Raw genomic sequence first — 27,263 nt, 5'->3', positions numbered from 1 at the left:
TTAGACCATTCTTCTAACTTTTGCAGATCCTTTTTCATGTTTTCCACTCCCTCCTCAGTGTATACTCTGTTACAAATCTTGGTATCATCCACAAAAAGACAAACTTTTCCTTCTGTCCCTTTAGCAATGTTGCTCACAAACATATTAAACAGGATCGGCCCCAGCACCGATCCCTGAGGGACTCCACTACTCACCTTTCCCTCTCTGAGCAAATTCCATTAACCACCACCCTCTGGTGTCTGTCCGTCAACTAGTTTCTAATCCAGGTCACCACTTTGGGTCCTAACTTCAGCCCTTCAAGTTTGTTCAAGAGCCTTCTATGAAGAACCGTGTCATAGGCTTTCCTGAAATCTAAGTAAACTATGTCTAGCTTATGCCCTTGATCCAATTCTCCAGTCACCCAATCAAATAATTCAGTCAGATTGGTCTGGCACGATTTATGTTTTGTAAAACCATGTTGCCTTGGATCCTGTAACCCATTTGATTCTACGAATTTCACTATCCTTTCTTTCAGCAACACTTCCATTATTTTTTCCAATAACCGAAGTGGGGCTTACCGGCTTGCTATTTCTCGCTTCATCTCTGTGACCGCTCTTCTCCAATCCCCAGGAACCACTCCCGTCTCCAAAGATTTTTTGCACATATCTTTAATAGTACCCGCCAGAACCTCTCTTAACTCCCTCAATATCCTGGGATGGATCCCGTCCAGTCTCATCGCTTTGTCCACCTTCAGTTTTTCAAGTTGTTCATAAACACTTTCTTCCATGAACGACACGGTATCTACTCCATTCTCGTGTATAATGTCAGACAATCTCAGTCCTTCTCTAGGATCTTCTTCTGTGAACACAGAACAGAAGAATTTGTTTAACATGTTTGCTTTTTCCTCATCACTCTCCACATATCGATTCATATCATCTTTTAGTCTTGCAATTCCATTTTTCTTCTTCTTCCTTTCACTAATATTTGCTCTTCTGCTTGTGCTTTTGCTAGATATATATGCGCGTGAATGCTGCGCTGTGATTAGTTCCTCAAAACAAACGCCATTGGTTGAAAATGGAGTGATCTGATTGGACCGTTTAGATCTGGTTTTGACGCGAAATATCGACATTTTGACATTCCACAGTTTATGCGTTACAAGTCTTAAATCTGAAGTCCTAAATCAATTTAAAATGTGCAGGGTGATAGAGCATAAATTTCTGAACACGTCAGTATATAATATGCAGCAGTAGGCGTAGGCGTCGGAGATATTGGTGTGATCCAGCAAGAAAGACGGAACAACGTATTACTCAGAGGTGATGCAAAACGTTTGCATGGCTCTGTATCTGTGTCATGAACTCTAATAAAATAATGTAAATCCTGGACATGGCTAGGCTCTTCTAAATCGTAAATCAGATTGAACTCCTGGAGCATGTTAGCGATCCATATATACTAATGTAATGTGTCTGAGTCCGGAACATCAGGACATTTGCTGTGACCTCTGCTCCCATTTGCAAAAGAGGTCACTGAAAGCCTGAAAACTTAAGTATTGGCATCAGTATGGCATCAGTATCAGTATCGGCATCAAGTATGGCAGGGGACTTGGAACGCAACATTCAAGCTCCTATGACACAGGCATCGACATCAGTGCCGAATGCACTGACACAGCATTCAGAGCATTGGACGTCTTACAGAGAGGCAGTATTTTACATCATCTTCATCTATGCCACAAGCATTGAGGGACGTGGCATGTAAAAAAGCAAAGAAGCACAAACATTCTCCCCCTTCTAGGCATACCACTGCATCCTCCCAAGCAAAGACTTCTTCGATGCATAGTAAGTGGTGTCATACAAAAAACCACTCTCCTTTCATCCAGCTGATGTCTCCTCATAGGCATGCCTCAACATCAAGGTCTCCCACGCCCCGACATCCAGTACAGCAGACTGCTTCCAAGCCAATGTTTCTTCAGACCAGACCTACCTCTCCAGGAGGAGATTTTGGCTATGCTCAGACAAGAGCTTTCAGAGCAACTGTAGGTGCAGTTTTCACAGGCATTAAAAGGCTTCCATGCCTGCCTCAGCCCAGTAGCCCAAGGATACATCAAAGCATTAATCAAGGACAAGGTCACGCATCCCTGCTTGACATTGTTCATCGGGGTTGGCACAGACACACTTTAGATTAGAATAACAAAATATCCAATGGAGCTTATCTACTAAGGAAAGCCCTAAAAGAGCTTATCTATTAATAGCACCTTTTCCAGTGCAATAGGTGAGACATTCTAGACAGATAGGTTTTGTCACTATGTCCGCATGTCATCTGCAGTAGGAATCCATTCTGGATTTTTCTCTGTGCCTCTGTTGTACTTCACTGGGCTCCTTAGCTCCACAGTTTTTCCCTTCTACTCAAGTGCCAGCAGGAGTATATTTGTGCTGCTCTCTCCCTTTTTATTATTTTATTCAGTTGAGGTTTTTCGTCCCTTTTTTCGGGCTTTGTTGTGCTCAGAGCGATTATTCAGCTCTGCCAGCATTGAGATCACACAGACTTGGGTCTGCAACTGACAGGCCAATCCCTGGTGTTACCCATCAGCCTTGATGCAGAACTGTAATCAGTACTAAGTGATTGATGTGGGGCATAGCCCTTTTAGAATTGTTTTGTTTGCTCAATTATGCTAACTACTAAAGTCTTTGAACATCCTTGGCGATGGCACTAGATATGATTTGAAACTTCAAACATCATGTGATTCTGTTTTAGTAATATACTGTTTAATATACCCATGTAAAAAATCTACATGTAGGGCAGACTACAAGAAAGTTCAGAATTCATTTAATAGAACATAAAAGCAGTTTGAAATGTAATAAATTAAATGCTCCATTAGTAGACCATTGCATGCAACTTTCTCACTCTTTTGAGGATTTAAAGACAATGGTTATTGATCAGATAAGACCTGGATGGTGTGGAGGGGATGTGAGGCGATATTTAGATCAGCACAAACAACGATAGATTTTTAAATTAAACACTATTGAACCTGCAGGTTTAAATGTCTGAATTGAATGCCAGCATTTCTTTTAAGCAGGGCAATCTGTCAAGTTAAAAGAAAATAACAATGTTTTTGTCTTGTGATTAAAATTACACTAAACTCTAGTTGACCAATTGAATGAGGGGGGGATTGGCAGCCAATAAACTGAAGGTGTAGATCAGCGGTCTCATACTCGTGGCCCATGGGCCGCATGTCCCCCCCCCCCCCCGGGTGCTATTTTGCAGTCCGCGGTCTTGTACCTGATCTAACACTGGGCAGGAAGAGAGGCGCCGGCATCAGCTAACTTGCAATTTCCTGCCGGATAGGCGAAGGCAGGAGTCCCGGCATACGCAATGGCAGCAGGAAGTTGCAAGTCAGCTGGCGTCGGAGCCTCTTTTCCTGCTCAGTGTGCGAGATTGCGTACAAGACCGTGGCTGCAAAATACAGGGATTGCTGACAGGGGAGGAGGGGAGGAAGGAAGGGAGGAGTACTGCTGGACAAGGGGAGCAGGGAAGGGAGAAAGGGTACTGCTGGACAAGGGGAAAAGGGAAGGGAGAAGGGGAACTGCTGAACAAGGGGAGCAGGGAAGGGAGAAGGGGTATTGCTGGACAGGGGGAGCAGGGAAGGGAGAAGGGGTACTGCTGGACAAGGGGATCAGGGAAGGTAGAAGGAGTTCAGCTGGACAAGGTAGAGGTAAAAGGAAGGGAGAAGAGGTGCTGCTAGAACTGGCAGAAAGGGAGGGAAAGGTGCTACACACTGGAGGGGAGGGTGAGATGGTGCATGGGGAGAGACCATGTTGGTTTGGGGGGTGAGAAGGAGGGATGCCACTGAGGGAAGAGGCAAGGACAGAGAAAGAAAGTGTGCAGGAGGCAAAAATAGTTGGACTCATGGAGAGGGCAAGATGGATGAGGAGGATAGAAAGACGGGAAGTTGAAATGTTACATTGGGGAAGGGGGAGAGGGTAAAGAGTGAAAAGTTGGACTCATGGAGGGAGAGAGAGAGATGTTTGGTTGAGGGAAGGAGGATCAGAGGAGAAGCATGCAGGAGGAAGAGAGAAAAAAATGTTGGACTGGTGGAAAGGAGGGACAATGTTGGACTGGGAGGGGGGTCAGAAAGGAGGAAGAGAAGGAAGATGGACTGCAGGGGGCAGAAAGGAGGAAGGGAAAGAAAAATGTTACACTGGTGGAAGAGCAAGCCATTCAGGAAGGAGACGGAACTAGGCTACTTGCAAGCAACATCAAGAGAGAAATTGAGAAGTTTTTAAAGTAGGAAGAAGGGGAAAGCCGACAGTTGACCAAGAGTTGATGGTTCGGGAACCGGTATACCCAGAGGATACCGTGCAGGAAAAAAGTGGGAAAGACTCACCGGATCATAGGCATGACAAAAATCCTGATGGATCGAAAGGGACACGAGGGAAAGAAATGCAAGAAAGTAACAGGCTGCAAACTCAAGTGTATGTACACGAACGCAAGGAGCCTACAGAATAAGATGGGGAAATTGGAAGCTATGGCACAAAAAGATAACCTTGACATCATCGGCATCACGGAAACATGGTGGAACGTGTAAAATGTCTGGGACACTGTGCTACCGGGATACAAGCAATACTGCAGAGACAGAATGGGTCAGAAAGGTGGGGGAATTGCCCTATACGTCAATTGAATCTACCGGAGAGAACACGCTGAAAACGAAAAATAAGTTAGAGTCTCTATGGGTTCAAATTCCAGTAACAAATGGAACAGAAACGAAGATCGCATCTACTAACAACCCTTAGGGCAGTCCGAATAAATTGATGTAGAAATGACGGACGAGATTAAACGCAACTGCAAGGGAGGCAACGCAGTTATCGTGGGTGACTTCAATTATCCTGAGATAGACTGGAACCTAGACACCTCCGGCTGTGGTAGGGAGACCAAGTTCCTGGATGCTGTAGGCGATTGCTTCCTGAAACAAATTGTCAAGGAATATACGAGAGGAAATGTGATTCTGGACTTAATTCGAAATGGACTACAAGGACCGACGCAAGGTGTAGAAGTAGAAGAGATGCTGGAAAGCAGTGATCACAATATGATCCACTTCAACCTGGACACGGGGGTGAAACATCGATCCAGAACGACGGCCACGCCACTGAACTTCCGAAAAGGGAATTACGAAGGGTTGAGACTCATGGGGGTAAGAAGATTAAGAAGAGGATAAAAACTATAAAATAACTAGAGCAAGCATGGTCCCTTTTTAAGGATACGGTCACTGAGGCGCAAAATCTATATAAACCGCGTATCAACAAGAGATCCAAGAGGAAAAAGAATAAGGAACCGGCGTGGCTCATTGTAGCGGTGAAGGAAGTGATCAGAGACAAGAAGACTTCGTTTAAGGAATGGAAAAGGTCAAAAACGGATAAAAATTGGAAAAAGCACAAATATCATCAAAGCAGGTGCCATAAGGCAGTAAGAGAGGCCAAAAGAAAAAATAACCAAGGAGGCAAAAAATAACCAAGGAGGCAAAAAACTTCAAGCCGTTCTTTCGCTATATTAAGGGGAAACGACCAGCGAAGGAAGCAGTGGGGCCGTTGGATGACCATGGAATAAAGGGAGTGCTAGAGGACAAAGCCATCGCCGACAAACTGAACACATTTTATGCGTCTGTATTTACCGAAGAGGATATATACAACATACCGGAAGCCGACAGGCTATACGCAGGAAACGAAGACTAGAAACTGATGGGGTTGACGGTCAGTCTAGAAGAGGTATGCAGGCAGATTGATAGACTTATAAATGATAAATCCCTGGGACCAGATGGCATTTATCCGAGGGTAATCAAGGAACTGAAAGGGGCTATAGCTGAACTGCGTCAACTAATAGCAAATCTGTCGATCAAAACGGGAAGGATTCTGGAAGACTGGAAGGTGGCGAAAGTTATGCCGATATTCAAGAAAGATTCGAGGGGAGATCTGGGAAACTACAGATCGGTGAGTCTGACCTTGGTACTGGGAAAGATGGTAGAGGCGCTGATAAAGGACTGAAATCATTGATCACCTTGACAGGCACGATCTGAAGAGGACCAGCCAGCACAGCTTCAGCAAAGGAAGATCTTGTTTGATGATCTTGCTGTACTTCTTCTAGGGAATAAACAGGCAGATAGACAAGGGTGACCCAGTCGACATTGTATATCTGGATTTTCAGAAGGCGTTCGACAAGGTTCCGCATGAACGACTACTTCAAAAAATTGCCAACCATGGAATCGAGGGTGAAATACTCATGTGGATTAAAAACTGGCTGGCGGTTAGGAAACAGAGAGTGGGGGTAAATGGACAATGCTCGGACTGGAAAAGCATCACCAGTGGTGTACCGCAGGGTTCGGGGCTCGGACACGTGCTCTTCAACATATTTATAAACGACCTGGAAATTGGTACAATGAGTGAGGTGATTAAATTTGCAGACGATACAAAATTAGTTAGAGTAGTGAAGACGTGGGAGAATTGCGAAGACCTGCAATGTGACATAAACACTCTTGAGAAATGCATGTTGGTAACAAAAATCTTATACACGAATACAGGATGTTCGGGGTGGTACTTGGGAGTACTGGTCGACAAGTCGATGAAGCTATCTGCGCAATGTACTGCGGCGACAAAAAGGGCGAACAGAATGCTGGGAATGTTTAAGAAGGAGATCATGAACAGATCGGAGAGGGTTATCATGCCGTTGTACCGGGCCATGGTTCGCCTGCACCTGGAGTACTATGTCCAGCACTGGTCACCGTACATGAAGGACACAGTGCTACTCGAAAGGGTCCAGAGAAAAGCAACCAAAATGATTAAGGGGCTGGAGGAGTTGTCATTCAGTGAGAGGTTAGAGAAACTGGGCCTCTTCTACCTTGAAAAGAGGAGACTGAGAGGGGACATGATTGAAACGTTCAAGATAATGAAGGGAATAGACTTAGTAGAGAAAGACAGGTTGTTCACACTCTCCAAGGTGGAGAAAACGAGAGGGCACTCTCTAAAGTTAAAAGGAGATAGATTCCGTATAAATGCAAGGAAGTTCTTCTTCACCCAGAGAGTGGTAGAAAATTGGAATGCTCTTCCGGAGGCTGTTATAGGGGAAAACACCCTCCAGAGATTCAAGACAATGTTAGACATGTTCCTGCTGAACCAGAACGTACGCAGGTAAGGCTAGTCTCATTTAGGGCACTGGTCTTTGATCTAAGGGCCGCCACGTGAGCGGACTGTTGGGCACAATGGACCACTGGTCTGACCCTGCAGCAGCAATTCTTATGTTCTTATGAAATAGGGAGGGAAGGAGAGAGAGATAGGAATGGAAGGTATGACATAGAAATGTAGATTTTGAGAAGAAAGCAGAAAAATGGAAAAATTGAATGTTAATGCCAAAGATGGATGCAAGGCAAAAAGTAAAGATGGAGAGAAAAACAGTCAGTCAACAAGAAGGCCCTGGAAACATCATTAAAAGCACAGAAAAATTAGTCACCAGACAACAACGCTCTGAAGCAACCCGCTATACGCTGTAGCACCTCTTGACATGTCCAGAAATCATTTTCTGTAATCTGTCTTGAACTGCAAGGGAATGGAGGAATAAAATTCACTAATGTAATGTAGTATAGTGATTGAAATGTGTCAGTTCTGAGAAAGGAAAGATGTTAAACTTTAACTATGAGGGCTACAGAAAAAATAGGGTACTTGGAGGGCCGCAGAAAAAAATAGTTAATGTCTTATTAAGGAAATGACAATTTTACATGAGGTAAAACTCTTTATAGTTTATAAATCTTTCATTTAATTGTCATTTCTTTAATAAGACATTAACTTTTTTTTTTTTTTCAGCTCTCCAAGTACCTACAAATCCAAAATGTGGCACTGCAAAGAGTTTGAGTTTGAGACCACTGGTGTAGATGGATTAAGACTCCATGATAGAATGGTGTATGTAATGAAGTTCACAACAGTAAGTAGTAAGTAAGAAATATGTGTTTGTAGGAACCTGAGTGTTTGAGACTGTATGTAACTGCTCCAAGGGATCATTTGAAAAACAGCTATTTCCCTGACGCAGCGGCGATGGGAGCTGCAAAATGTTGACAGCATTGGACTATATAAAGAAAGTTCAGACTCTCGAGCATTTGGAGTGGTTGCAAGATATATTTTTGAAATCCTTGAATAATAATACACTTCTCCCTCCGTATTCACGGGGGATGCGGGCGGCCCACAGACGCGAATACTGATAATCCACAAATTACTTTTTATATGTTATTCGCGGTTTTGTGAAAACGCCGTCATTTGTACTACTGAAAGTGCGAATATCTTTTCAACTATTATTCGCGGTTTGGAGCTGGCAAGCAACGATTCCCAGCGATTTTAGGGCTTGGAGCAGGACATAGACAATTTCAGAAAGAGAAGTTAGAAGACGAAGTGGGGAGAAGTAGATAGGCGAGGCAATGATACCAAACAGGAAAGAAGAGGAAGGGGATTCACATGTGAACTATCGAGCGTCTGCTTCTTCTGGCTTTGACTGCCACACCGCATGGTCCACTTATCAAATCTAGACCTTTACAAATATCATTTCCTTCCGTTTTTCTATTTGTTTGAGTCCCCCCCCTTACGTGGTGCTTCTATTTTAATACTGTGTTATGCTTTTGTTTGGAAAGTTCACGAGTATTTCTCTAGTTAGTGCAGGAATTGCTGGACAGTGGCTCTTGTTTTGCTGCCTTCTGTAGGAGCTCTTTAACAACAGCTTCATTGGTGTACCGGACCTTGGTTTACATCCTTGTTGTAGTTTTATTGTTCTTTTGGATTACAAGCTGCCACTACCACTGCCACAGAACAGAATAGCGAGCAGGTAAGTGCTGTTACTGCAGCTTGTAGTGGGGCTGAGACCTTTAGCATTCCAACACTCCAGGATCCAAGCAGTAGCGCAAATACATAATCTGCAGCACATTACCGCTGCCCTTTTAGTTTTCCTCAGCTTTCAGTACGCACGTGCAATGCAAAAGCTTTGGTTCCTGAACATGCATACATCCACACCTGAAACTTTTTTTGTTAATCACAAGGCAGACTCTTTTCACTTTGTGTGTTATATGTACAGAACATCATTTATATTATAAGGATAAATGTTTTTGATAAACTTTTTTGATGGTGATGTAATTTTTGGAGGTGGAGTCAGCAGCCGAAAAATCTTGAATAAGCAAATCCACAGATACAGAAACCGCGGATATGGAGGGAGAAGTGTAACTGCAAGTATATATGAATCCTCCAGAAAATGTTAATAGAGATTATGATTTTTACAAACACTATGGGAGATTGTTTAATTGCAACAGAAAAGTGAAATTACGTTACATTTGGTATTGCTTGCTTTAAACATTTAAACTGTTTTGGACACTCATTTGACACTTTTTGACTGAGGTTGTGACTTTAGAGGTGTTTTAAAGTCATGATGAACCTTAAAGCTAGACTTGTTCATACAGCCACTGTGCTGTAATAGTTGCAAGTCAGGACATATTCAGAAAAGCTTTATGTATCAGATATACTACTACAGCTATGCGTACATTCTTGTGAATCACATGATTATGCGTTTGGGCTTGCATGCAGTAAGTAGTTTGTGCAAGCCAATGCATGTTTTGACTGTCATCTTGCAAAGTGCACAGTAAATTTGTCAAATGATGAACATAGTACGAGAGGAGTACTTGTGGCTGGCAAAGCTTGATTATGAGATTTTAGATCAATATAATTCCACTGCACATTCACAGTGAAGTACCAATGACCCTTCACGCAAGCAAATAATGCTTATCTTTAAACCATCAATTCTCATCAAAGAAAGATTGGGTCCAAGATGAAATAGGATAGCTTCTGTAGCAAAAAAACATGCTCTTTCAAATGATATTTAAAAAAGCAAACAAACCCAAAAACTACACATTAGAGAGATTTGAATCTGAAAAACAGTGAAAATTAGCATAAATGCATAAAGCCATATTTTTGGGATGGTCTCATCTTCAGCTTCACTTGACTGTAAAAGCTCATATTGCAAATCTTGGAAGTACTCATGGTACATGTCTGCTGGTAAAGTTGTACCCTCAGCTGACTTACCTACCAGCAGCAGTATGGAGCCAAAAATTTTCATTCGTGAATTTTTTTGCCTACTTTGCTGACCTGTAGAAATGGAAGCACATTCGCAAAAGATTTCAAACTTGGCACAGAAACATGCCCCAAGGTGTTGTACCAAACTGCAAAATTTCAGACTCCCAGGTAGTTTCCTTCTGCCACAGTGCTTAAGCAAAGTTGGCATTTTAGGTCACACGAGGCATGGGAGTGGATCGATTGCTTTTGTTCAACCACCACTATGACCAAATTGAGATAGATCCAAAATTTTTTGCAGAGTTTTATTTGAGACCCTAGACAACACCTCTGTAAAATTTGGTTGGATTTCAAGGGGGTTGAGCGTGGGCTCCTGGTCCACTTGACATGGAATGACCCATACAAGACTTACAGTGCCAGTGGGGAAGGGAGGTGAGAAATACAATATGAGATAGGAAAGAAACGAATTTGGGAAAAACATAAGGTAGTGTTTTGAGAAAAGAAGAGGAGAAACAAAAAGAAGAAGAAAAAGGTTATAGAATGGGTCTATTTTATGGCCACAGCATATATCTTAGATTGTCTTTGATATTAAATATGTATAGTACTTACATTTGTAGGGTTTTTGTATGCAATCTTGCTTTGACACTATGAATATAAATGCATTTTCATTCTGTTTTTATGTTTTGTTTTTTCCCTCTCTTTACTGTTGCTCTTTTGGTGCGATAACAATAGATACATCTTTCAATCATCCTATTGTGTACCTGGAAATTTTTGTTAATAAAAGTTCAGCCTATACCCTGACTAAAGTATTTCTACTCTCTTCAAATAGAGTTCTGTTTTTTAGACCATCGGTTATCAATCCTATCCCGGAGACCCCAAACCAGTTGGATTTCCATAATGAATATGCATATGAGAGATTTGCATATAATAGAGCTTGGAGGCTTGCAAATCTGGCTCATGCATGTTCATTAGGGATATCCTGAAAACCTGACTAGCTAGGGAGCCCCCAGGACAGGTTTGAGAACTACTATCTTGGACTATCTCTCATGAACAAGCATGAATGTTTTTGTTTACTCACTTCTACCTGGACCAAATCCTAATGAAGCACGTAAAATAAAATTTATCAGAATTCGTTTTTTAGTAGTAGTAATGAGTCTCTTTTTTGTGCTGCCTATAGACATACAGTGAGTCTGCTGGCATCTACCAAGAAGATAAAAGGGTAAAACCAGCATGATTGTGTGGCATGGATTCTTACTAAACACACTTGAGGATGGAAGGGAATGCACTGGTTTATCCTTTGTATCTGTAGTAACTTTTCTCATCTGCCTAGTGGGTCTGCAGAATTAAGGGGCAGAAGCACAAAACTCCAGCGCTGTTGAGGAGCAGCGCCAGAGAAACACCAGCCTGCTTTTAGCTACTACAACTACTATTACTGCTTTTAGCAACCAATGCTCAATACTAACAGCATGAAAATTATATGCACACTGTGTTGAGCATTGATTGCTAAGGGGTTTGGAACTTCATGGCCTCAAGAGCTGTGCTTGTTTGAGGAACCACTAACCCCTAAAAAAATAATCCCTGGTGGTCCAACAGGCCCCTTCCCTCCCTTCCTCCCTCCCGACCCAAGCCCCCCCCCCCCAATTAAAAAAAACATCCATGATGGTCCAGTGGCATGATGTGGCCAGTCTCACAGCTAGACAACAACAATCCTCCCCCGAGCTCAAACACATAAGTGGTGGTCTAATGGCTGGGGTTTTACAGTCTAAACAAATATCCAGGTCCCCCCAGCTGGACAACCTTTCTCCCCATCCCCTGATCTCTTGACCTATCTTTTATAGAAACATGATGGCAGATAAAGACCAAATGGCCTTTCCAGTCTGCCCACCCACAGTATCCACTATCTCTTCCTTTCCCTAATAGAAACATGATAGCAAATAAAGGCTAAATAAAGCAGTAGTAATGACAGGAAGGATGCCTATTCCTTCCTGTCTTAGGGCCCGTCTCTTCCAAATGGCGGCACTCTGCTTCTGCCTGGTGCTTTCTGGGATGCACTGGGAGGAGCCCAATCACCATATAAGGAGAACTCCTTTTATGGTGTTTAGGCCTTCCAGTGCATCACCATTTTGAAGAGGCGGGCTCTGAGGCAGCAAGGGAATAAACATCCCTTCTGCCATTGCTACTGCTACACAAAAGGCACATCGGGGGCGGTGGAGAGCGTAGGGAGCGTTACTGTCAAACTACAGGGGCTTTGTGTGCCTCATTCTGTGCATTGCATAGAATCTGTTAATGAGCTTGTTGTAATACTAACAAGCTCTAGCATGAGACTTTTTATCACTGCTTCCGTGCGTGTAAAGTAGTGACCGAAAGCCTTTGTGCATTGGCTGCAGAATAAGCATTTCATTTAGACTGGCTAAAACCAGTCTAAATGAAACATTGCCAGCATGGGGGGAGGGGCTTTGTGCATCTGCTCCTAAGTAATAAATGTGTGGTGTGAGCTTTCTTTTGATTTCAGCTTAAATGAAACAATTATAATGTGTACATGTGGCTTCACTGTTTTGCTACTACAAACAGTATTGCTGCTTTATCTTGCTTCTGTCCCTTTTCTGTTTGGAATTAATTGAAAATAAATTTCAATTTTAATCTGGAATTGAAAGAGTTTCTCATTATACCAAAAGATCACTAGGAAAAGTAGTACCAGTATTGCTTGCATGGCAGCTTCCTGAATTTTCAAGCAAAGAGCACCCATGTCTGTTTTGAATTGCCTTCATTACAGAGCTATACCTTATGCATATTGTAGGGTACTGGATAGTGCACTTTGGTCTTATAAAAGACTAAAAATGTTAAAGTTAAGTTCTGAAATTAAATTAATGCATGTGTGAAGTCCTGGTAAATCTAGCTGATAGATTAGTAGTTGAACTACTAATATGCCTAAGACCATTAATGTGTTTTATTTTATACAATGGGACCTAGTTACCGATAATGCACGTTAATGGCATTAGCACAGTAATATGGTAGTGTATAGGAACTCTAGCTGTAAATCTTTGTGGTATCATGGGCTGATAAATGACATGCTGTTACGTTTTGAGCTGAAAACTGAGAGAATCCAGTAGTACATTTCAGGATTTAGGGACTAGATCAGGGGTCCCCAAAGTCCCTCCTTGAGGGCCGAATCCAGTCGGGTTTTCAGGATTTCCTCAATGAATATGCATGAGATCTATATGCATGCACTGCTTTCAATGCATATTCATTGGGGAAATCCTGAAAACCCGACTGGATTCGGCCCTCAAGGAGGGACTTTGGGGACCTCTGGACTAGATATTGATTAAACCATGTTAACTACTTATGGTGACACAGTAGGAATTGATAGAGGAGTCGTAGTGTTTGCTGTGTTGCCATAGTAAGTTCTAGCCCTGGCCAAGGGAATAGAAAGCAGTAATAACCTCTATGTAATTTTAAATTTTTTTTGCATGTTCTCTTTGTATCATCATTCTTCATGCAAGAATATGATCAACTCCTACTGCGTGCTCTTTTTTCATGATTTGTTCACATTTTTATCATTGCCTTATCTACAGAGGGCCCTCTGCATTTTTTCTGATGACCATGTGCCTGTGAATGCTTTGGACATTGAAGAGAGGGCATTCCAGTTGTCTGCTCTGTTGGAGCAAAGGCCAGTCAGGTGTAAGGTGACTAAAGTCCTGTCCATTTCAGTTTTTCTATGCAAATTTGTCTTGGTATGAGTTGTCAGAATCCAACATTCAACCATCTGGTTGGAATGGAGGGAATGACAGTTTTCTGTATCTATGTTTAGTGTGGCAGTAAGTTATTTTATCCCAGGACAAACAGGTAGCATATTCTCACTGATGGGTGACGCCACTGACGGAGCCCCAGTACGGACCACTTTAAAAAGTGCATTGCCACTTTAAGAATTCAAAAAGTTCACAATAGCCCGAACCGCGCATGCGCGAGTGCCTTCCCGCCCGATGAGAGCACGCGGTCCTTCAGTTTCTTAGTTTCTGTGGAGCTAAGAAGTCACGTTTCAACAGCTGTTGAAACATTTTCTTTTCGCTCCCTTCCCGCTCTCACGGTAGTGTTTTTTTTTCTTTCATTTTTAGTTTAAAAACAAAAAAACTAAACATTTCTAGTTTCTTTATTTTTTTTCTTTTACCTTCGTCGGTTAGGCTTATGGGGCCTTATGGGTCGCCATACTGTTTTCTCTCCACCTTATGGCTGTTTTTCCATGCAGGTTTTTCCTGCTCCATTTCCATCATCACAGTTGCTTTGCTAGGGAAATTGCCTTCACAGACATCCTTCTGTGGTTCTAGCAATGTCGTGTCCTCGGCCTTGCCATTTTCTTCTTGCCCCGTTCTTCTCCTCACCAGCGCATTTTCATGTGGATTCTACAGAAGCAGTTTTCCGCCAGTGCCATCAGGAATACGGCACCCACTGACGTCAGTAATCCGGTGTCCAACGTACTTCCAGCACCGCTCTTCCAGCCCGTACCGACATTAACGGGCCCGATCCTCTCTAGGTAAGTTGGCTCTCCACTTTCTCCTTTGGGCTTCAAAGGTCATTGTAGCAATGAGTCTAATCTTGCCGACCTTGGTCATTGTAGCAGCGAGTCAAGTCCTGCTGACCTCGATCAGCCCCATCTCTGGCTCCGCTTTGATGTCGATGAGTGCCTTGATACGGACATACTCATTTTTGAAGCGTACAGCAACACCGATGGTACCGGCTCATGGGCCAAAGATACTGGTGTTTTTTCTTTACTGCTTAATCATTTTTCTTTGCTCGTGATATGTGCCTTGATACTGGCATTTTCATCTTTGTAGCATAGCACCAAACCGATGGTACCGGCGATGCAGCCATCAGTACCAGTGTTTTCTTTTTTTCAGCAGATTTCCTTCATGTCCACAACTTATATCGACACCAACAAGTTTATCTGTATGTTCAGTCATTCTTGTCGATGTCGACATCCATGTCGATCTCGGCACCTTTGTCGACATCGACATGTTCAACTGTATTTTCAGATATTCGTGCCGACGGCCATGTCGACACTGTCTCCTCTGATGCTAATCTGGCTGAGTTCTTGACACCGGTAGCACTTTTACAGTAGTCTCCTACAATTTCGACTCGTATAACACGGTGCCGGTCTTCTTTGAAGTTGCCGACGTCGGTGTCGATCTGGTATGGGAAGGCTTTGCAGTCATTAAGCTGTATTCAGCCTTCGACATCGACTCCCTGACTGTATAGTTTGGGATTGACTTTCTGAGAGGGGGATTTTTGAACAACACCCCATTTCTCTCTGAAGTGGTGGTTTTTTTCACCACATGCTTCTCTTTTCACTTCAATAGGGTTGAGCATTTATTTTTTTTACAGATTCCTTAGGGGACTGTATGTACCTTATGTCATTCCCTTGGAAGTTGACTTTGTACTGTCCTTCCCTTGACTAAGGACTTTTATATTCCTACAGGGTTTGTTTGATATGCCTTTAGAAACAATAGGCTTGTTTCACAGAATCACTACTGGTGGAGTCTATTTTACAGGCTAGTGTCTAGACATCTGTCTTTCTGGGCAAAGTGGACAGGGCTAGGGACAGTTGGCAAAATAGGCTTACTAGATTCCTATGTTGCCTAAATGGTCCTTTGTCTATTTTATTTGACATACATTTGTGCCCATGTTCCACGTTACCACATTTCATTTTCTCTGCTTTACATGTACAGTGTCTGTGTTTTAAGCACCTTTTTTCTGTTCTTACAGATCTGGTCTGACTTTGAGTGTCTGTTTTTACCATCACCCACAAGGACAGGCTGGTCAATTCGCCTTGTTTGGGGGACAATTTTTTTTGTTACTTTCAGAGCCAGGCTGGGACATGCTTCCTCAGCAGTTATCTGTTCAAGGGACCAGATGAGACTTTCTGATCACTTCCAAGTTGCAGTCTTCACTTTCACTATGGAGTTTTGCGATTAAATTTTTTCGTCTTCCTCATTCGGAGACTGTTTTCAGTTCCTTATGCATCGCTAAGAGCCTTAGCTCTCTGGCTTTTCTTTATAGGGCAGGTTTCATGTTTTCACCCTGCTCTCAACCCCTTTTTTCCAAGAGAGTCTATTTGGGATCTTGCACAGTCCTTCCTTGTTTTTTCTGCTGATTGCCCTCGATTAGAGGAGTTAGGAATTCTATCCCTTTTCTATTTGACAAGTACACTGGAGGACTGCAATTTTTTTCTAAGATCTCAGAGCTCTTATCCTTTTTCTGGTCGAGAGTTACTACAGGACTAGTTTCTTATTCAGACCTCATGGCTGTTCTTCCTGGATTTCAAGGAAGCCTCCATATATTCCAATTTATACAGCTTCCAGTATATACTTTTCAGTTCAGCTCAGCCATTGCCATTACCAGTATAGGTCCTTCCTTTAGGACTGGCTTTTTCTCCCAGATTATTCATGAAGTGTCTGATTGTGATGGTTGCATCTATTTGATCACACAGCCTTCAGGTCTTATTTTTTTTTTTTTTTTTTTTCTAAACATCTGTTTTTTTTCCAGGCTGTTTCTTCTTAGGAAGTGGTTCAAGCAACATCTCAGACCATCTCCTTTCTTCTGGTTCTAGGCTTTGAATTTAAATTCCCCGTATTCATGTCTATATTTCATTGGGGTACTCTTAGACACCACTCTCATGAGAGTGTTTCTTCTTCCAGATCACTTTCAGACTCTCATCCGTCTGTGTCAGCAGTTGTTTCCTTTTCAACCCCTTTTCTGCCAGACATATGATGGTTCTTCTAAGCAACAGGGCTTTCCCTGTTCCTGTTATGCCACGGATAGGACTACATTTTTGTACTCCTCAGTGGATTTTTGCTTTCCAGTGATCTCAAGTGACGGATCGTCTCTCAAAGCATGTATATCTCTGACATCATCTCATCTGCACTTGCTTCAATTATGGCTGATTTCCTCTAGTCTTCCGAAGGTCTCTCTTTTTTATTTGTCCCCTCGCATGGTCATCATGACTGATGCATCTTTTTCATCATAGGGGGATCATATGGACGATCAGCACCCTCAGGGTCTTTCGACCGCCAAGGAATGAAAATTTCACATCAATTTCCTAGGCTTCAGAGTGATGTTTTAGGCCCTCATGGTTTTTTCATCACCTACTCTGCCCTCAAGTCCTCCTCCTTTGCACAGTCAATCCAGTAATTATGTACTACATAAACAAGCAAGGAGGCTCGGGCTCTCTCCTGTCGTCGAATCCGCTCAGTTTCACAATTTCTTTGCTCAAAATCTCTTAACATTCTTATTCATTCTTTGGTAATTTCCAAAATTGATTATTGCAACGCCCTATTTAAGGGAATTGCTCAGAGCGAAATCAAATGTCTACAAATTATTCAAAACGTTTCTATTAAACTCATATCAAAAGCAAGGAAATTTGATCCCTTCTTAGAAAAGCACACTGGCTTCCCGTAGCTTACCGGATAACTTATAAGTTATGTCTGCTTACTTTCAAATCCCTACTCTATAAAACTCCGGCGTTTATTTTCAAATTATTAATCCCTTATATTTCTAATAGAACGTTGAGATCTAATGAACAGCATTTGCTGACGATTTATACGATTAATACGAGACGGCAATTTATTTTCTTTGTTACAGCCCCTCAAACCTGGAATTCTCTTTCTATTTATTTGAGGGAAGAGTGCAATCTGGAGAAATTTAAGAGTAATTTAAAAACCTTTCTTTTTAAAGATGCCTTTGATTACTAATTAGCTAGTTCTCTGGCTGATTTTATTTCTGTTGTTTAATGTTGAGGAAATTTTCTGCTTCCCTTTCCTTATGTATTTTCCTTGATTGTCTTGCTTTCTCTTAAATAACTTGTAGTTCATTTCCCTTCCCTTCCTTGTATTTATGGGTTTGTCAAGTCTGTTAATAGTCCTGTTGGACTTAATTCCTGTCAAGTATTGTATTGTTCCTTAAATATTGTAATTTTATTATTATGTTCATCGCTTAGAAATATGATTAAGCGATTAATCAAAAACTTATTAAACTTGAAACTTGAACTTGAAACTATGGATTTGGGTTACTACTTGCATTCTGCTCTTGCTGTATGTCTATATTCATGGACAGCAGAATTCCATAGCAGACAACCTCAGCAGAATTCTTCAACGACTGGACTCTCAACTCTACAACTCTCCAGTCCATCAATGGGGCAACCCACAAGTAAACTTGTTTGCGTCTTTTCACAATCATCAGTTGCCTCAGTTTTGCTCCAGACTTTCCCCCTTCTCCGACTGACAGCAGCTGTTTTTCTGCAGGATTGTATGGGTATGTTTCTATATGCATTCCCTCCATTTCTTCTCTTGTTGAGCTTTTTATTCAAGCTCAAGAGAGAAGTACCCACCATACGTCTCTTTTCTCCATGGTGGCCTAGGCTACATGGGTTCTCCTTTCTCTTTCAACTCAGCTTCAGGGAACTCATACCTCTGATATTCCATACTCAGTTCAATCCGAAACAGAGGCCTCTGGTTCATTCTAATCTGCACTGAATTCCATTGTCAGTTGCTTTTTCTTGGGCTGCATCCTTCTCAGCCTATTTGTTATCTTCTGGATGTCTCCAGGAAACTAGCCACTTAACAATGTTTCCATTAAGAGTGGTCTTGGTTTTTCTTATTGGTGTCTTTTTTTATCTTCATGCTCTACATTCCTACATAGTGAAATTGCTCATGCATTCTTTCTAATTTTGTTGCTTTTAGTCTTAAGTCTATATCACTCAGACTTCTTTCCAGTGCTATTGTATTTTTTCCCTTTGTCAGTCAAGGGTCAACCTCTTACTGCTTCTCTGGTCTCCAGATTCATGACAGGGGCTTTTAATTTGTAACTACACCTCATGTTTTCTCCTGTCGTTTGGGCCCTATTGTAGCCTTTTTCACTTGGTTTCCAGGATTATGATAGGGATTTTTTCCTCCTGTGAAACCACCTCTCTAGTCCCTTCACGTCGTTTGGGACCTTACTGTAGTTCTTTACAGTTTGTTGAAGCCATTTTTTTGGCGGTTCATCTTTAGTTTCTTGCCTGGCAAGTGTGTTTCCTTATTGCTCTCACCTCTGCCAGGAGGGTCGGTGAGTTACCTGTATTAGTAACAGATTCATCCTTCGCAGTTCTTCTTCATACCCGTCCAAAGTTCCTTCTACAAGTTGTCACTTTTCTTTTCACTCAGTTGCTTGTTCTGCCTGTGTGTCTTTCTACACCTCATTCTCCTACTGGAGAAACTGCTTTGTATACTTTGGACTGTACCTGGGCTTTGGCTTTTCTCTAACTTTTTATTTTGATTCACAAAAGTTAGGTCATCCTTATTCAAGAGAACGTTTTGTGCCTAGCTGGCTGTCTACATCTCGTTCTGCTATGCTCAGTCTGGCCTGGCACGAGACAGTTGTGTCACAGCCTACAGAATTCGAGCTCTGGCAGCTTTTTGTTGCTTTCCTTAGATCTACACCATTAAGGATCTCTGTAAAGCTGCCACCTGGTCCTCTGGTCATACCTTCACTTCTCACTATTCTCTGGATTCTTTCTCCAGATGGGTTGGGCACTTCAGCCACTCTATATTTCAAATTATATTTTCTTTGGTCAACACTCCCACCATCCCATATCTGTTAGCTTGGAGGCCACCCATCAGTGAGAATATGCTGCCTGCATGTCCTGGGATAAAGCACAGTTACTTACCATAACAGGTATTATCCAGGGACAGCAGGCAGATATTCTTACAACCCACCCACCTCCCCGGGTTGGCTTCTTAGCTGGCGTATCTTAACTGGAGGACTGCATGCCCTCATCGGGTGGGAAGACACTCATGCATGCGCGGTTCGGGCTATCGCAAACTTTTGAATTCTTAAAGTGGCGATGCACTTTTTAAAGGGCTCCGTTGGTGACGTCACCCATCAGTGAGAATATCTGCCTGCTATCTCTGGATAACACCTGTTACGGTAAGTAACTGTGCTTTTTGCTCTTTATTTTTTTGGTTTATTCTCCTGTAAATCTTTTATTCTTCCTTTGTGCTTATCATGGACTAGTAGTATACAGTCACAAGAGTATTCCTTTTTTCCACCAGAACGTTTATTAGTAAGCCGTGATTGTACAACTATTCTATGACTCAGGGCAAGTTGCAACTTCCCATTAAGCCCCTCCAATTTGTTGTATTACTGTGACGACAGAAAAATTGTCAAGGATTTTGGTTTTGAGTGTGACTAGTTTCTTGGATTGTGTTGGTCTCAGTTGAGAGGTCGGTGCTTAGTGGAATTGGGCATAACCATTATATACATTTTAAACAATCCTGCTTAATAGTGTCCTGAAACAGAAACCTCAAAACTTGAAGCTAAGTTCCTTCTTAAAAATTTAGCTTACTTGCCATGACAGTTTTCTCACCCTGAGGTTGCAGGTTCAAGCCTAGCACTGCTTCTTGTGACCCTGGGCAAGTCACTTAACACTCCATTGCCCCAGGTACGTTAATCAGATTGTGAGCCTGCTGGGACAAATAGGGAGAAATACTTGAGTTCGTGAATGTAAATACTTAAATAAAAATAATATCCTAAAATTGCAAACTATTAGTTCCGATAATCTGTTTATCTCTATTTTGAGGGATTAGAAGTAAAAGTACAGTAAGGGGTTTGTAATGACTGATCTTTGGAATTCTTAATTTCCTATGATTCCATAGTTATGACATGAGAGTTAAGCATTTTGATTGTATGTGGAATTTTTAAACATTTGTTTCTGTTTAAACTCCTTCCATTTCTTTTAATTTTATTTTTCTGTAGCTTGATACACAACCTTCTCGTCACTACTATCTTGATCAGTGGGAGCAGTCCCTCAGCCTTCGCTCCTCTAGTCGCCCCACTTCCCCCTCATCTGACTCTCTCCGACAGGTAGCATGACCATGCATGCTGCACTCAGCTACCACTCTACTGATGTAAATGCATACTAAATGTTCTGCAGGAGGTGGCTGGATTTGTGGGGTGTTCCAAATGGTGTGTGTGCATTGAAATAAAGGAAATGGGTTTTATCTTAAGCTTGAATGAAAAGCTAATATAATACACAATTATAAAATGCTGTGTATTTTTATTCTTGTGGAGCAATCATCTACATTTCTCTGAGGATAGTCAAGAGAGCAAAGTCCTCACAACATGGGTGACTTCACTGATAAAACTTGGCATCTAAACACTATTCCAGCTCAGAGTTTGTAGAAGCTTTTGAGTAGTCTCAACACATGTACACTACTTCCCACCTGCCACTCTCATGCAGGACTGCTTCAGTCTTCATCTTTCTACAGAGCCAGTTGAATGTACATCATAGGAGCTTACAGCAAACATTTTTTTCCTGAATAATTTTAAGTTTGTAAGTTTTCTTCAAGTTCTGTTGTTGTCATTAGATGATTTTTTCAATTGGTGCCTTTATTTAGGTATAGTTAGGTTTGGGGGGGGGGGGTTTGCGCGGTTTCCCAATGTGCCCTTGCCCTCCCCACCCTTAAAATCACAAAATTACAGTTTTTGGAGAGTTCCTGTGCTTTTCCTGGGTGTTTTTATTGTAAAATCAGCACCTGTGGTAGCTATCTTGAATTTTTCCGATCTGATTAAAAAGTTATTTTTAGCATCTACAAGCTTCATTTTTTGCAAGAAAACCACTCTGATAGACTCTCTGGGGTAGGATTTGGTAGACTTGTCCAATTAACAGTGGATGGCTTTCAGGTGCGCAGCTGTGTTCCACATGTGCTGGGGGAGGGGTGAAATTTGTTTGGCCCATGTACCCTTGACTTCTGAAGGGGGTCTTGCTGCTGTTTCTGTCCACATGCCTGTAAAAATGGCATCAAGAGGCCCTGAGGAATGTGCAGTGGATGCTCTGGGGAAACATAAGCGTGTTTCAGGGGAAAAAAAATCAGAAGTCCTCCAAGAGTTCCAAGAAGGGTCTGCAGGAGGCTCTCTCCTTCTAGGATCCTCTTCTGCATATTACAGATTCTGGCGAGGTGCTGCACAATGTTCCCTCCTTTTTTTCTGAAAGTGGTCTCCTCTTTCCACACTAATCAGGAAGTCTGGATTCCTGCTTTTGCTTCCTCCAGTTTGAGGGAGCAGGACCAGGTGTTGTGGTCTTTGGATGTGCGCAAAATCCTGTTTCGGTACCTGGAGATTATGAATGATTTTCATGTTTCTGACCCTCTCTCTGTCCTGGCTGATCATGCCCCCAATGGCAGGCTGGCTTCCAAGGCTAACATTTCCAGATGGATCCGTATGACCATTTCCTCTGCTTACATAGCGGCTGGAAAGAAGCCCCCTCCCTTTTCAATGAGGGCTCATTCTACCAGAGGCATCTTGTCCTCTTGGGCAGAATTGTCAGCAATCTCTTTGGAGAAGATTTTCAAAGCTGCTACCTAGTCCTCTTTGCATATATTCACCAAAGGGAGTGATAAAGGAGGACAAAGTCATCGCCGACAAACTGAACACATTTTTTGCATCTGTGTTTATCGAAGAGGATATACACAACATACCAGAAGAGGCTAAACGCAGGAAATGAAGACTGGAAACTGACAAGGTTGACGGTCAGTCTAGAAGAGGTATGCAAGCAGATTAATAGGCTTAAAAATGATAAATCCCTGGGAACAGATGGCATCCATCCGAGGGTAATCAAGGAATTAAAAGGGGCTATAGCTACATACATAGTAACATACATAGCTGAACTGCTTCAACTAATAGCCAATCTGTCAATCAAATCAGGAAGGATTCAGGAAGACTAGAAGGTGGTGAATGTTACGCCGATCTTCAAGAAAGTTTGAGGGGTGATCCAGGAAACTACAGACCAGTGAATCTGACCTCGGTACCGGGAAAGATGGTAGAGGCGCTGATAAAGGACCGCATTATTGAGCACCTTGACGGACACGATCTGATGAGGACCAGCCAGCACGGCTTCAGCAAAGGAAGATCTTGCTTGACGAACTTGCTGAACTTCTTCGAGGGAGTAAACAGGCAGATAGACAAGGACGACCCAGTCTACATTGTATATCTGGATTTTCAGAAGGTGTTCGACAAGTCCACATGAACGACTACTTTGAAAAATTGCGAGCCATGGAATAGAGGGTGAAATATGTGGATTAAAAACTGGCTGGCGAATATGAAACAGAGTGGGAGTTCAGTGCTTGGACCCGTGCTCTTCAACATATTTATAAACGATCCGGAAATTGGTACGACGAGTGAGGTGATTAAATTTGCAGATGATACTAAGTTATTCAGAGTAGTGTAGACGCAGGAGGATTGTGATGATCTGCAATATGACATAAACACGCTTGAGAAATGGGCCGCAACATGGCAAATGAGGTTCAATGTGGCTAAGTGTAAGGTGATGCATGTCGGTAACAAAAATCTTGTACATGAATACAGGATGTCCAGAGCGTTACTTGGAGAGATCCCCCCAGGAAAGAGACTTGGGAGTGCTGGTCGACAGGTCGATGAAGCCATCCGGGCAATGTGTGGTGGCGGCAAAAAGGGCGAATAGGATGCTAGGAATGATTAAGAAGGGGATCACGAACAGATCAGAGAAGGTTATCATGCCACTGTACAGGTCCATGGTACATCCTCACCTGGAATACTGTATCCAGCACTGGTCAACGTACATGAAGAGGGACAAGGTATTACTAAAAAGGGTCCAGAGAAGAGCAACTAAAATGGTTAAGGGGCTGGAGGAATTGCCGTACAGCGCGAGATTAGAGAAACTGGGCCTCTCTTCCCTTGAAAAGAGGAGACTGAGAGGGAACATGATCGAAGAATTAAAAATACTGAAGGGAATAGACAGTAGATAAAGACAGGTTGTTCACCCTCTCCAAGGTAGAGAGAACGAGAGGGCACTCTCTAAAGTTAAAAGGGGATAGATTCCGTTCAAATGTAAGGAAGTTCTTCTTCACCCAGAGAGTGGTGGAAAACTGGAATGCTCTTCCAGAGGCTGTTATAGGGGAAAACACCCTCCAGGGATTCAAGACAAAGTTAGACAAGTTCCTGCTGAACCGGAATGTGCGCAGGTAGGGCTGGTCTCAGTTAGGGCACTGGTCTTTGACCTAGGGGCCACTGTGGTAACGGACTGCTGGGCACGATGGACCACTGGTCTGACCCAGCAGCGGTAATTCTAATGTTCTTAAGTTTTACAGGATCGATGTGCTTTTGGGTCCTCTTTTTTGGCAGCATGTTCATCAGTCCCAGCCTGACTCCACGGAACTGCTCTGTTATGTCCCACTTGATCAGGAATAGAGTGGGATTGTACAAGAATGAAAGATTAGGTTCTTACCTTTGCTAATCTTCTTTCTTGTAAATTCACACTCTATTCCTAGAATCTGCCTTGGGATTTGCTGTTTCACTGATTGTCTGCCTTTACAAGTAAGATGGATTTCTGTTTTCTGACCAGTGCTATCAGAATGGGATTTTCACTTAGTTTTTTTTGGGGGGTCTCTAGTTCAGGCACCCGCTTCTGACTATGCAGGCTGTATCTCCTTAAATAGCACTATTTTTTTTTTTTTTTTTGTCGTTCAGGTTCCTAATGTTTCAATTGTTGCTGTTTGTTCTAAATTAGTTGTTATGAACAGATTAGACTTTTTTGTCGTGGAGTATCCCCCCTGCCCCTCCCTTTTGCCTTTGTCCTCTACAGATGTTCCTGGCTGCTTGTTCACTTACTGATTTCCGGGGGAGAGGGGTGGGCAGTCCTGAGGTCTCAAATTTCTGAATAATAAGGCTTCCTACAAGTTCTGGTGAGTATGTGAAAATAACCCACTTTTCTAGGAATAGTGTGACTTTACAATAAAAAAAAGGTTAGCAAAGGTAAGAACCTAATCTTTCGTTATTGTGCTGAGAAGCAGCACACATGACTTTTTGATGCAACTGGGTCTGGTGTATCAACTCTGACATCAAAAACATAGGTTTTCATGGGTCTCTGAACTGGAGAAGCATCAGGATTGAGAGTGCCTTGATCACTATCAATATTGAGCATTGATAGAAGCCATCATGACTGGTCATTATCTGAATGCCACCCAAAGAAGAGAAAGATATTGTCCTTCATCAGCATTGAGACTGCAATGTCAGATACCAGGTAAAGGCCAGTGTGTATCAGAGTATATCACCAGTGTCTTCAAAGCACCTCTGATGTGATGATGGGTCATCCTCTATGGCATTGGAAGGGGAACCCCAAACTCCATTTCTGATAATCAAATGACTCAGGAGGATGAGGCTAACCCCACTGCATTCCCCATGCCTTTGATGATGGCAGCCTTTGAAGAGCAGTTCATGAAGAAGTTTGAGGAGTGGAAGAAATGCTTCTTTGTTTGATACAATGCTGTGGCTTCAACATCATCATCAACACAGGTGTTGGTCCAGCTAATCCTCAAGGCCCATGCAGTGCCTGCAAGAGAGGCATCAACACAGAAACCTTGAAGGGTCGTAGGGTGGTTACCACACTGAGGCCCATTCTTCAGCTTTTTGGAGAAGCTTCAATCTCTAATCGGAGATTGCTGGTGTCTTTACACCTAAAGCAAAGCCTTGATTCCAATATCAGTAAGTTGAGAAAGGCAGAAAGCCAGTTTTCACCTCTGGAGTAATTTTTTTCAGCAATGCTGTGATTCCAACTATGAGCCAGAGGTATTTTCTGAAGATGGTTCACCTGAGTAGCCTTCTGATCCTTCCCCACCTTATGAGAGAAGAACATAAAAATTTCCATACTGGGACAGACCGAAGGTTCATCAAGCCCAATATCCTATTTTCAACAGTGGCCAACTCAGGTCCCAAGTACCTAGCTAGATTTCATGCTGTTTATCCAAGGAATAAGCAGTGGATTTCCCCAAGCCATCTCAATAATAGCCTATGGACTTCTCTTTTAGGAAATTATCCAAACCTGTTTTAAACCCTGCTATGCTAACTGATTTCACCGCATTCTCCAGCAACAAATTCCAGAATTTAATTACACATTGTGTGAAGAAATATTTTCTCTGATTTGTTTTAAATCTACTACTTAGTAGCTTCTTTGTATGCCCCCTAGTCCTAGTATTATTGGAAAGAGTGAACAAGCGATTCACACCTACCCTTTCCACTCAACTCATTTTATAGATCTCTATCATATCGCCCCTGAGCCATCTGTTCTCCAAGCTGAAGAGCCCTAACCGCCTTAGCCTCTCTTCATAGGGAAGTCGCCCCATCCCTTTTATCATTTTCATTGCCCTTCTCTGTACCTTTCCTAATTCTGCTTTATCTTTTTTGAGATACAGTGACCAGAACTGCATCCATATTTAAGGTGTGGCCGTAACATAGAGCGATACAAGGGCATTACAGTCAAACCTGGGTTTACGAGTACACCAGTTTGCGAGTGTTTTTCAAGATGAGCAAAACATTCGCAAAATCGGTGCTTCGGAAACCGAGTTTGACTCGATTTACAAGCGCCACCCCCCGCGATCCGGCATCACCCCCAGCCAACCGGCATCCCCCCCACTCGCATCATCTCCCCCCCACGATCCTACATCCCCTCCGAGCACCGAAACGATATCCCTTACCCCGATTGGGCACCAGCACCAATGCACAGGACATGCCGGTGCCCGAAGATCCTCCCTCTGCTGGGCTGGGCTGGGCGGTGCGTCAGAGATCCTCCCTCTTGCCTGTGCTGGGCTGGACTGGGCTTTGAATCTCGGAGAGAGTGAGACCAGAAGGCCTTGAGCATGCACAAATGCTTAAGGCCCAGTCCAGTCTAGCACAGGCAAGAGGAAGAATCTCCAACGCACCACCCAGCCCAGAAGAGGGAGGATCTTCGGGCACTGGCACCGGCATGTCCTTTACGTTGGTGCTGGTGCTGGTGCTCAATCGGGGTAAGGGATGTCGTTTCAGTGCTCGGGGGAAGGGGATGTAGGATCGCGGGGGAGGGGGGGATGCCGGTTCGCAGGGGGATGCCGGATTGCGGGGGGGGGGGCGTATGGAGCAGTGTCGGTGGCCTCAAGGGGGGGAATGGAGCAGCGCTTTGGGCTGGGGAAGAAGGAGGTGGAACGAATCAAAGCGAGTTTCCCTTATTTCCTATGGGGAAACTCGCTTTGATTTGGTTTACGAGCATACTTCTGGAACGAATTATGCTCGTAGACCAAGGTTCCACTGTATAACGTTTTCATCTTTGTTTTCCATTCCATTCCTGATAATTCCTAACATTCTATTTGCTTTCTTAGCCATCGTCTCAAATTGAGC

At 42.8% G+C, this 27,263-nt stretch overlaps 1 protein-coding gene across 17 annotated transcripts in view; it reads left to right on the top strand.

The window, feature by feature from the left end:
• Window positions 1-27,263, top strand: part of MICAL3 (microtubule associated monooxygenase, calponin and LIM domain containing 3) — a 711,269-nt gene that overhangs the window by 354,486 nt on the left and 329,520 nt on the right. For 12 of the 17 annotated variants that reach the window (XM_033950898.1, XM_033950894.1, XM_033950891.1 and 9 more), the window contains 3 exons: window positions 11,233-11,274; window positions 13,628-13,738; window positions 20,838-20,945. The exons of 3 other annotated variants lie outside the window; for them this stretch is intronic. In XM_033950898.1, the coding sequence (XP_033806789.1) occupies window positions 11,233-11,274; window positions 13,628-13,738; window positions 20,838-20,945 (261 nt within the window). The remainder of the gene's footprint in view (window positions 1-11,232; window positions 11,275-13,627; window positions 13,739-20,837; window positions 20,946-27,263) is intronic. 2 more of the 17 variants (XM_033950896.1, XM_033950900.1) reach the window with 1 other exon arrangement.

The sequence above is a fragment of the Geotrypetes seraphini genome, chromosome 7, assembly GCF_902459505.1.
Source record: "Geotrypetes seraphini chromosome 7, aGeoSer1.1, whole genome shotgun sequence".
Lineage (NCBI taxonomy): Eukaryota > Metazoa > Chordata > Amphibia > Gymnophiona > Dermophiidae > Geotrypetes > Geotrypetes seraphini.
This window is presented reverse-complemented; position numbering and strand designations above follow the sequence as displayed.